General features: G+C 46.3%; 1 protein-coding gene across 1 annotated transcript in view; it reads left to right on the forward strand.

Annotated features, from left to right (window-relative positions):
* The first annotated feature begins 10468 nt into the window (after positions 1-10468).
* RFTN2 (raftlin family member 2) overlaps positions 10469-12849 on the forward strand; it is a 35396-nt gene continuing 33015 nt past the window's right edge. Inside the window, exon 1 of the mRNA XM_072120869.1 lies at positions 10469-10852. Within this exon, the coding sequence (XP_071976970.1) occupies positions 10714-10852 (139 nt within the window). The 5' untranslated portion in view covers positions 10469-10713. The remainder of the gene's footprint in view (positions 10853-12849) is intronic.

Below are 12849 nucleotides of genomic sequence, written 5' to 3' on the forward strand. Positions count from 1 at the left end.
CTGAGGCTCCCTCCAAAAGCATCTCAGCACTCCATCTACCTGTTAAAGGCACGTTGCTGCGGTTCCTGCCGGTTCAAATAAAGAACTGTAAGTTGTTTTTGTTCAACCTCTGCCTCCGTCTGGTCCCTGCTACTACGGCTGCCATCATCACAGGCACCCTGTCCACCACACAGAGACTCATCCTCTAGACACCAAAGGGTTGCCCCAGGGAGATCCGCTATAGCAGCCTCTCCCTCATCATTTCTTGCCAACACCACCCTGCTGGAGACCTGCCAGGCTGTAGGACAGCCCTCCGGTTCCCCATACCAAGCACAGTGACACTAGCGTGCCTAGGCCGCAACCGCCAGCCACTCAAGTACTGCGGGCCCCGGCTGACTCCAGGCCCCGTGAAAAGGCTAGGCCCCGGTGGGGGATGTATGACCACTAGTTCCTGACAATTTATGATAATCACATTTGTGATGGTCTCTCAAGTTATACAATTCCAATCAAAGTCGGGACAACAGGAAGTATTGAAAAAATATGGAAATAGAGATATTCAAAAAATATTTCTAATGGAGTATGTATACTGATGCCTAATCCTTGATAACAAGACTGAGAGAAATAGAATTGATACCGTATATACTTGAGTATGAGCTGAATTTTTCAGCACAAAAAAATGTGCTGAAATACCCTAACTTGGCTTATACTTGAGTCTATAAAAAAAACAAAAATGTACTCACCTTCTTACGCACCGACAGGTCCTCTTCTAGCCATCAATGTTCCGGCTCCCTGTCTCCATGCGATGCCGTGGCTCGAGCTTTGATGTCAGCCGCTCAGTGACATTCTAGTGTGTGTGCCGCCATCGGTACACACTATGATGTCAGCAAGTGGCTGGCGTCAGGACTAGAGTGACAGCACCGCACGGAGAAGGGAGCCAGAGCCAGAACATTGATAGCTAGAAGAGGACCTGCCAGGGGGATGTTGGAAGGTGAGTACACTTTTTTTTCTTATAAGCTGGGCATTCCTCTGGGAGGGGTGGTATACCGGGGACAGGGGGCTGCTGACTGTATACTGGGGGGGGAGGGCTGTATACTGGGGGGCAGGGGCTGCAGACTGTACTGTGGACAGGGCTGTATACTGTGGTCAGGGGGCTGCAGCCTGTATACTGTTGAAAGGGGGCTGCAGCCTGTATACCGGGGAAAGAGGGCTGCAGGCTGTGTACAGGGGATAAGAGGCTGCAGGCTATATACTGGGGACAGGGGGCTGCAGGCTGTATACTGGGGACAGGGGGCTGCAGGCTGTATACAGGGGATAAGAGGCTGCAGGCTGTATACTGGGGACAGGGGGCTACAGGCTGTATACTGGGGACAGGGGGCTGCTGGCTGCATACTGGGGACAGGGGGCTGCAGGCTGTATACTGGGGACAGGGGGCTGCAGGCTGTATACAGGGGATAAGAGGCTGCAGGCTGTATACAGGGGATAAGAGGCTGCAGGCTGTATACTGGGGACAGGGGGCTGCAGGCTCTATACTGGGGACAGGGGGCTGCAGGCTGTATACTGGGGACAGGGGGCTGCAGGCTGTATACTGGGTGCAGGGGCTGCAGGCTATATACTGGGGGCAGGTGCTGAAGATTATATAATCCGGGGCAGGGGCTGCAGGCTATATTCTGGGGACAAGGGGTTTCTGGCTATATACTGGGGGCATGCGCTGGCTAGCTATATACTGGGGCAGCAGTGGCGTAACTAGGAATGAGTGGGCCCCATAGCAAACTTTTGGTAGGGCCCCCCTTCCCAACCACAGCACCTCCTCCCATCCCCTGCCAATGTTTAACATATACAATGATTTTTTTAATTGTTGTTTTAATTGTTACAATAAGGTTAGGATTGATGCACCAAACACATAAAATGTCCGGCAGCGGCCTCCCCTCCGCTAATAACATGTCCGGCAGCGGCCTCCCCTCCGCTAATAACATGTCCGGCAGCGGCCTCCCCTCCGCTAATAACATGTCCGGCAGCGGCCTCCCCTCCGCTAATAACATGTCCGGCAGCGGCCTCCCTCCGCTAATAACATGTCCGGCAGCGGCCTCCCCTCCGCTAATAACATGTCCGGCAGCGACCTCCCCTCCGCTAATAACATGTCCGGCAGCGGCCTCCCCTCCGCTAATAACATGTCCAGCAGCGGCCTCCCCTCCGCTAATAACATGTCCGGCAGCGGCCTCCCCTCCGCTAATAACATGTCCGGCAGCGACCTCCCCTCCGCTAATAACATGTCCGGCAGCGGCCTCCCCTCCGCTAATAACATGTCCGGCAGCGGCCTCCCCTCCGCTAATAACATGTCCGGCAGCGGCCTCCCCTCCGCTAATAACATGTCCGGCAGCGACCTCCCCTCCGCTAATAACATGTCCGGCAGCGGCCTCCCTCCGCTAATAACATGTCCGGCAGCGGCCTCCCTCCGCTAATAACATGTCCAGCAGCGACCTCCCTCCGCTAATAACATGTCCAGCAGCGACCTCCCTCCGCTAATAACATGTCCGGCAGCGGCCTCCCTCCGCTAATAACATGTCCGGCAGCGACCTCCCCTCCGCTAATAACATGTCCGGCAGCGGCCTCCCTCCGCTAATAACATGTCCGGCAGCGACCTCCCTCCGCTAATAACATGTCCGGCAGCGGCCTCCCTCCGCTAATAACATGTCCGGCAGCGACCTCTCTTTACATATACACAAAACATATATACTTACGCTCCAGCGCTCCCCGTATATACATTAATACGTACACACATATATAATCACATATAAGGCTACAGGCATATACATATGAATTATACTCACCTGTAACTGGTTCCAGCGCTGGTCTCTTATAGATAGCAGGCATCAGAGTTTGAAGTAGAATACCTGCTATCTATAAAGGGTATACACTTACCTGTAGAGGTCTTCAGTCTCTCTGCTCTCCAGATTGGCAGCTCGTCCTCCAGCTCCTCCATGCTTCACCCGGCATCGCAGTTGTCTGGACGTCAGGTCAGGGGTCACATCAGTCATGTGACCAGGACGGACTGAGAAGACGGGGGCAGGTCACAGCCACAGAGAAGGCAGCAAGGCAGGGCTGGTAAGCTAGGAGCCGAGGGGGCAGGAACGAGCCCACCTCTTCTGTAGTTAGTGTTAGCAGACAGAGAGTTAGCAGCGCAGGATGCGTAACCATTACAGCAGAGGTTTTGCAGCATGCGCGTCCGGGGGGAGCGGGTTAGTGGTGGGGGCAGTTGCTTTGCTGCTACTGTGTACCTGAGCGCACGAGTGGTGCCGCTGTCCTTGTTGTGTCATAGTTCACCTCAACATTATGATTTGGCCGTGCACCACGGGCCCCTGAAGCTGCCGGGCCCCGTAGCAATTGCTACGGCTGCTACGGTGGTAGTTACGCCACTGTGGGGCAGGCTGGGACCAATGCATTTCCCACCCTAGGCTTATACTCGAGTCAATAGTTTTTCGAGGTTTTGTGGTAAAATTAGGTACCTTATACTCGTGTCGGCTTATAGTCGAGTATATACAGTATGTGAGAAGAGAAATACAGTATGACATAATGGGGATAAAAAGGTCATGGCTGAAAAGGGGGGAGTGGAGTGTTAATTTGAAAGGCTTTTTGGAATGACCATGCAAAAAAAGAAAAGTTTTGCAAACACAGCCTAAAGCTTATCCTGTATAATGACATCTGTGAAGAATATTTATATGTCAAGCACCTATAGGTTGAAATAAGGTCCAGGTGGAAGAATAATACAATCCTAAAAGTGCATAGTCATAAGCCATCAAGTAAGCAGCACCAAAATTTACTAAAACGGAAGAGGCAGAAATTCTTAATACAATAATTACTGTGGGGGCCTATAACTATGGTGATAAGAATACAGGCAGTCCCCGGGTTACGTACAAGATAGGGTCTGTAGGTTTGTTCTTAAGTTGAGTTTGTATGTAAGTCAGAACTGTACATTTTATCTTTGTAACCCCAGCCAGAACTTTTTTTGGTCTCTGTGACAATTGGATTTTAAAAATGTTGGATTGTCATAAGAACCAGGATTATCACTAAAGCTTAATTGCAGACACCTCTGATAACTGTTATATTATTATTAGCCTAGGACTAAAGTACAGCAAATTACCAAAATCCAGAGGTCCGTTTGTAACTAGGGGTCATATGTAAGTCAGGTGTTCTTAAGTAGGGGACTGCCTGTATACCTTTTTTGCCCTCACACAGTGATATTGCCCTTTTCAGTGGGCAAAATGCAATAAAAAATGCAAAATGTACAGTAAGGGTTCCCTTTGGGTTCATTTTGTTCCTTGCAATACAGATTGTTCTCTTAGTGCCCACCACACAGTATTATACCCCTTAGGTCAGGGGTCAGGAACTTTTTTGGCTGAGAGAGTCATAAGTGCCACATATTTTAAAATATAATTCTGCGAGAGCCGTACAATATGTTTAAAGGGCCACTGACAGAACAATGGCTCCAGCAGTCATTAGTACAGCAAGGAGTGTTCCTCCCCCCTGTACTAAGCCACAACTGGACCAAAACAATGGTGATTCCCTGTAAAATAAAAAATAGATAATTTACATTGGAGCTTGTGATGCAGGACATCTCGTCCAGCACTCTGGCTTCTTTTTAATGTGCTGCCTGGATCTGGCTTCTTCCCACCTGATGATGAGAGAGTGCCAGCTTTCAGGCATGCACAGAAGAAGGAAGAGGCCAGAGTGCTTCTGTAAATTATCTATTTTTTTTATTTTACAGGGAATTAACATTGTTTCGGTCCAGTGGTGGCTTAGTACAGGGGAAGAACACTCCTTGCTGTACTAATGACTGCTGGAGCCATTGTTCTGTCAGTGGCCCTTTAAAAGTGTTGTCTTAAATAAAGCAAACAAATAAAGAGGGTGCGCAGTCCCATAGGGAATTTGTAGCTTCAATTTACTAAAAATCACTGATAATCAGGAACAGGAGCTGCAGAACCTGCAGAATACACGCACTAGCCGCTGCAGAGCATCCCAATACACGCGCCATCTGCTGCAGAACATCCCTATACACATGCCAACCGCTGCAGAACATCCCTATACACGCGGCATCCGCTGCAGAACATCCCTATACACATGCCAACCGCTGCAGAACATCCCTATACATGAGCCAACCGCTGCAGAACATCCCTATACATGAGCCAACCGCTGAAGAACATCCCTATACATGAGCCAACCGCTGAAGAACATCCCTATACATGAGCCAACCGCTGAAGAACATCCCTATACATGAGCCAACCGCTGAAGAACATCCCTATACATGAGCCAACCGCTGAAGAACATCCCTATACATGAGCCAACCGCTGAAGAACATCCCTATACATGAGCCAACCGCTGCAGAACATCCCCATACATGAGCCAACCGCTGCAGAACATCCCTATACACATGCCAACCGCTGCAGAACATCCCTATACAGACGCCAACCGCTACAGAACATCCCTATACACATGCCAACCGCTGCAGAACATCCCTATACATGAGCCAACCGCTGCAGAACATCCCTATACACGCGCCATCCGCTGCAGAACATCCCTATACACATGCCAACCGCTGCAGAACATCCCTATACACATGCCAACCGCTGCAGAACATCCCTATACACATGCCAACCGCTGCAGAACATCCCTATACACATGCCAACCGCTGCAGAACATTCCTATACACATGCCAACCGCTGCAGAACATCCCTATACATGAGCCAACCGCTGAAGAACATCCCTATACACATGCCAACCGCTGCAGAACATCCCTATACACGCGCCATCCGCTGCAGAACATCCCAATACACATGCCAACCCTGCAGAACATCCCTATACATGAGCCAACCGCTGCAGAACATCCCTATACATGAGCCAACCGCTGAAGTACATCCCTATACATGAGCCAACCGCTGCAGAACATCCCTATACATGAGCCAACCGCTGCAGAACATTATAATACACATTTATTAAAGTATCTGCACCAGTTTTCTGGGGACTTTGCACTGGATAGAACATCTTTGGAGCTTGTACATGTATTTATAACGCATTTGAACCAGTTTTGTGTGGCGGCTACTCTGTGTCCCACAAGACAGAAAAATCTGCACCTAAAGGGGCTGTGCACACAAATGTTGTCATGGGTTCTAGCTATTATGTGTCTAAGCTGCTGCAGAACCTCACATTAATGTAGAAATGCAGTGGTGGGGGAAGATATGAGGGGATGATGCAGAGGGGTCTGTAAGGGACACTTAGGAGCTTCATAGCTGCTCCTGCACACAGGCAAGGGCAGACTGGGAATTTAAAGTGGCCCTGGAAAATACTGTAAAAGTGGCCCCATTTTGTGGGCGGGGTCAAAACAAGTAGGCGTGGCCTTGCAATGTGGGTGGAGTTACTAAACTTCTATAATACTGCCCCCTATGTAAAAGGATATAACTACTATAATACTGCCCCCTATGTACAGGAATATAACTACTATAATACTGCCCCCTGTGTACAAGAATATAACTACTATAATACTGCCCCCTATGTACAAGAATATAACTACTATAATACTGCCCCCTATGTACAAGAATATAACTACTATAATACTGCCCCCTATGTACAGGAATATAACTACTATAATACCGCCCCTATATACAGGAATATAACTACTATAATACTGCTCCCTATGTACAAGAATATAACTACTATAATACTGCCCTCTGTGTACAAGAATATAACTACTATAATACTGCCCCCTATGTACAGAAATATAACTACTATAATACTGCCCCTATATACAGGAATATAACTACTATAATACTGCCCTCTATGTACAAGAATATAACTACTATAATACTGCCCCCTATGTACAGGAATATAACTACTATAATACTGCCCTCTGTGTACAAGAATATAACTACTATAATACTGCCCCCTATGTACAAGAATATAACTACTATAATACTGCCCCCTATGTACAAGAATATAGCTACTATTACTAGTAGCCATTACCCCCCCAGTATATAGCCAGCCACCCCCCCCCCCAGTATATATCCAGCCCACTATAGTACACAGCCAGCCCTTCTAGTATATTCAGTCTGCCCAGTATACGGCCAGACTGCCCGTGCCCCAGTATACGGCCAGACTGCCCGTGCCCCAGTATACGGCCAGACTGCCCGTGCCCCAGTATACGGCCAGATGGCCCCAGTATACAGCCCCTGAGCCCCTGTCCCAGTATTACGGCCCATGGCCCCAGTATTACGGCCCATGGCCCCAGTATTACGGCCCATGGCCCCAGTATTACGGCCCATGGCCCCAGTATTACGGCCCATGGCCCCAGTATTACAGCCCATGGCCCCAGTATTACAGCCCATGGCCCCAGTATACAGCGCCAGCCCCTGGTATACAGCCCATAGCCCCAGTATTACTGCCCATAGCCCCAGTATTACAGCCCATAGCCCCAGTATTACAGCCCATAGCCCCAGTATTACAGCCCATAGCCTCAGTATTACAGCCCATAGCCTCAGTATTACAGCCCATAGCCCCAGTATTACAGCCCATAGCCCCAGTATTACAGCCCATAGCCCCAGCATTACAGCCCATAGCCCCAGCATTACAGCCCATAGCCCCAGCATTACAGCCCATAGCCCCAGCATTACAGCCCATAGCCCCAGTGTACAGCCTGCCACCGGTATACAGCACCAGCCTCTGGTATACAGCCTGCCCCTGGTATACAGCCACCCCCACGCCAGTACATAAAAATAAGACGTCAGAGAGGAGTTTCATGTGTTTTTATTTTTACACCGGCCCCACCAGTACAGGACCGGCCACAGACCAGCCCTAAACCAATCGGCCCACCGGGATTTCTCCCGGTGGGTCTTATGGCCAGTCCACCACTGCACACAGGACACTAAGGGGTTAGTGCAGAGTCTGAGGAGACACTCGGGGGAGGGAGGACTTAGCTCTGGCTGATTCCCGATTCCTTCTCCTCAGGTGCTGGATGTCTCCGGAGTATGCACCTCTCTAGTCTCCTCTGTATGAATCTCCCGCGCTGCTACATCCAGCGCCGGGATTGGCTGCAGCAGACAGTCTCCTCCCCTCCCTCACTCACACAGAGGAGGCTGCAACAAGGAGGGAGAGGGAGGTGCCGCTGCTCTGCCGAATACATCCAGGGGCACAACAGGGGCCCGGGACATACGACCAAATACGGGCTCCTGGTCTTGGCAGGCATCTTAGCAGTTGCTGCGGCTGTAGTTACGCCCCTGGATAGAAGCCCTGGCTGCGAGCCAGATGCCGCCATCAAAAGACATCTGGCTCCCGAGCCATAGGTTCCAGATCCCTGCCTTAGGTGCTCCCCAAATAGACAGCTAATTGAAAAGGCCCATTTATTGTCTGTATTTACCTTCTGTGCACCTTTAAACTCAAACTTGTGGCTTTTTTTTTAGCGTCAGTGCTAGAAAATCTGCCATAGTAGCATTTTTTGGGGCTGGGTCACAAAGGGGCCTGGCAGACTGCACAGTGTATGCCAACTCTATCCAATTTTTACAAAAACAGACCGAATGTCCCGGCAGGGTTTTTTTACGAATTTTTAAAGAGCTGCCATTGGCAGATTAGACCACTCATATCAGACAAGGATCCCTTTCTTGTCCGGATATGGGTGGTCTAATCTGCCACTGGCAGCTCTGTAAAAAATCCAACTCTATCCCGATGCAGATTTAGTTGAACGCAGAAGTGAAGCATGTGATCTATAGGCTACCCACTCACAATGGTCTGATATGGTTGACATGCCTGGTGACTTCAGAACTGTCCAAAGCTTTGGCAGATAAGAGGGTAGCTGCTGGGGAATTCTGTGTATCGTTTCTTATTTTTATAAATTTGTTAAAAAAAAAAGTAAAGAAAGGCTGGGGAGTGGTGCAAAAATGGGAGTATCATATATGGGTCTATTGTAAGTGGGGGTCTAAAGAAAAGAGGAAAAAGTTTGGAGGGGCTACAGGAAAAGTGGCATAAGTAGAACGAGGGATGTCATGGGTGCTCCTGCGACCCTCCTCTCAGGTCGCAGGCACACCCATGTGCCTCCCTGTCCCCCCTCAGCTGTGTGGCAGGCTCACTCACCTGTCCACGATCCAACACTGTTTTCCGCAATCTGGCACGCGGGTCCCCGCTTCCTATGGTGCACATGCTGGCTTCTTGAGATTTAAAGGGACGCTAATTGGCGCTGGCCATCTGGTAATCTGATAAATAGCCATCCTCTTCCCTCATGCCCCGTCGGATCTTTGAGCTTCCTGCCTTAGAAAAAGCTTGTTCCCTATGTCATGTGCATTTATAGTGATTTCCGGTTGTGACCTCGATGCCGTTCCTGACTTCGCTCCTGTGCTGCCTGTCCTGACCTCCTGTCTGTCCCCATCTCAGTCTCTACCTCACGATTCTGCACCTCGCCTTGACCACCACCGGGGACAAAGTTGTGCCTGTGGAGTGACCTGGTGGTACCCATGCCGCAACAAGTCCAACCCATTTTGCGGTGGGCTCCAGTGAAGACCTGGTACCACTCAGACTTCGGTCCCAGGTGTTGGCTTACGTCATCGTCCATGGTGGCTCAGTGGGTCCACTACCCCTGAATCCTGACAACGGAATTCTAAATACTGGGATACAGACCTGGCATTTGGTAAATGTCCCCCTAAGTGTCTATTTCTTACTTTACTGCGTGGCTTTCTGAATTCTGCGTCTTCAAATGAACAGAGTATGAAGTGATAAGTGCGTAGGTATCTGAAAGAAATAACATCATGTTAACATATTTATGAAAGTATCAGAAAACAGCAGGCAAAGCATCACAACATTGGAATTTGCTTGTCATGTTGTGCAGTTGGCTGGCTTTCTAATTAAAAATATTTGGACCCTCCCTAGTTACATAACGTGCAAGAAAGCTCTTGGGGATATTAGTGTTATCTTTATTTTATTTCTTAACCCCTTTAGAACATGGCTAATAATTTTGTATTTTATTCACACTATTATACTTTTTCTTTTTGTTAGTTAATGTACTGTTGTATAAGGTCTTCTTTTAGTTCTTTATTGAATAATTTTAGTCAATATGTGTTTTTGTTTGGTACAATGATAATATAACATATGAAATTTGCATTCATATTAAATATATATGTATAATTATATCACTCTTTGGATATAGAATAAACTCTCAATGCTGTTTGGTATAGGAAACTGAATTAACATTTCAGACAGGGCAGTTTAATCAAACTTTTCTTATTGTTATTAACACTAAATATGTTACCCAAAATGATCAGAATTGTTAATTACTTGCTCCATACTTTTGGGAGTTTTTCTATAGAAATAAAACAGAAAAACTGATCGAAAAGTCTTCTCCCTTATATGTCAGCTCTTAATTGCCTTTCCAAATGCTAGCCAAAAGGGGAGGACACAAGCAAGGACAAAGAACTATTGGTGTCTGCTGCTCAGAAAAAGGCTGGGGGGCTGGCTGTAATTTGACGTGGCATGAAAAGTCTTCTCTAAACTCTTTGGATGTCTGTGTAGCTGAATTCAGGAGCTCTCCCACAGAGTCTGCATGGGAAATAAGGCAAAGCCATGCTTCTGAAAATGAGCAGGGAAGATTTTTACAATCTACTACTTTCAAGGATGGAATATGACTAAACATATATTTAAGAGTATTCTTTCAGAGCCTTTTGCTGTATTTTCTTTTGTGTGTGTTCACTAAAAGCAAGTTTTGCCATGGGGTGTGGACTTAGGAAGCTAGAGGATTCCGATGACACTAGTCCTGGAAAAATCTTCTCAACATTAAAAAGGCCACAAGTAGAAACAAAAAATGACTTGGCGTATGAATATGTCTTACTAGACTTCTCCTTAGAAGGTAAGTCCCATTACATAGTGAATAACATTTAATTGCCATTGCTCTTAGTGTGTTTACATTCTTGGGATTTTTGGAGTAATGTGAACAGGACTGTACGGTAACTTGTAAATTATAAACTCATTATTGCCTAACAAATGCTTTTACATACTGTACAACAAAATATCTTAGATTTGTTTCCTGTTTTTTTCTGATTCTTGATTTATAACTTCTGAATACCTCCTGTTATTATAGAGCTCTAATACACAAGTCTCTTCTCTTATGACCGTTATACTGGATGTTCACTTATGTTGTCAAAACAAATGTGATTTATTCTTTAGTTTTTTTTATATTGGGGACTAAATCTTTCTCTATAAAATGTGAAAAGTAAATGTACAATGTAAAGTGTGAGATACAGAAACGGCTTAGGATTCAAAAGTAACATATTAAAGAAGTTTAAAGAAAATTAGCTTTTTTCCCTCGCTTTTCCACTCCTTTCTGTGAGGACATTATAGCCAGAGCATGCTTTGTAAGAGGCCCCTCGTCTCTAGGATGCCCAGGCCAGGGAAAATCTCAGAGTAGAAAGTTGAAAACACAAATAAACAAGTCCAGATGGCTGCCCTCTGGGAACATAGACTCCTCTGTTCTACTCATATTCACAACCCTTTTATGTTGCCTCTGCAAAAAAAAAAAAAACATTTTGGAATTAAAAATCACAGTACTATCTCATGAAGAAAGAAATATTAAGAAACAATATTATTTAATAGTATTTTGTTACTTACGGTGTTAAACTTCTTTTGTCTGCCTTTTATGAAATGGCACTAGATATCTGTTATGTGTGTATATAGATGTTTAGTACACTTAGGCTGTGATGGTTATGGGATCTTGTGCTTACAATGGGTTATATGGAAATAGCTTAATCTTTATTAAGAATAAACCGGATTCCCACCCCCATCTTTACTTGAAAATGACATCATTGTGGGAATATCTGTAGTCAAAATTCTTCATGATGAGGTATTATACGGTTTTCAAGAGACCATCCATTTATATGTCAGTATACCCTATTTATGATGTAGAGATGTCATAGATGTCAAGACCTATTTATAAGCCAGAATAGAACAGTTGGCGAAGGGATCTCTTCACAAAATCATCAGCTTGCAAGGGTTGTATGTAGCTGATATCAAAATGGGTTTGTGTTTAAAATGAGTTAAACATCCTTAGATTCTATAACTTATTTCCTTTTGGATTGTATTGCAAGAAGCTATAATGAACATAGGGGCACATTTACTTACAAGCGCACTGGAGTTCACTGAAAGTGCATTGTCTGTCTATAATGCAGCGTGCGGCGATTCACTAAGATTGTGCGCCTGAAATCATGAATGTGTCGCTTCCCTGCTCAGGTCTGACAGAGTTCACCATCTTTTTTGTGGTGCATCTTTAACCTAGGTCATGGGACACAATTTAGAAGTTAAATCCAGCACTCTGTCCGAATCAGTTGGACTGTCCGACTGCACGCCTCCTAACTTGTGTCGCATAGAAGCCGGCGCAGCAGCACCACAAAAGGGTCGCTTGCTCCACAATCCAAGCGCACACTCTTCTTAAATACCCGTGCAAACAGTTTTAGCCCCGAAAAAGGTGCACAGTCTGACAAAAGTGTGCAGCGCGACTCTTAGTAAATGAGCCCCATAATCTACAACCTGATGATCAGTTACATTAAGTAGGGCACTTTAGCTACCTTGGTAGATTTTACAAGCTCCCTATAAGGAAGTAGTAACTTCCTAAAGCTAAGACAATGCTACATATCCGTCCAATGTTATTCCTTCCTGTGACTTTAAAGAAAGACATGCAAAGATACAATGCCATAAGGATCTGAGTCATCCTGTATTTATGTAGTGCAAGCCATTCTAAACCACTGTAAAACCCTGGAAACAATTGCCTAAAAGTAACATTTACTGAAACAGATGTTCATTCATTCCTGAGAAAAAAAAGTAATAGAAACATATGTGTCTTAAGTGGTTCTC

This window comes from Engystomops pustulosus, chromosome 8 (genome assembly GCF_040894005.1).
Source record: "Engystomops pustulosus chromosome 8, aEngPut4.maternal, whole genome shotgun sequence".
In the NCBI taxonomy this organism is placed as follows: Eukaryota; Metazoa; Chordata; class Amphibia; order Anura; family Leptodactylidae; genus Engystomops; species Engystomops pustulosus.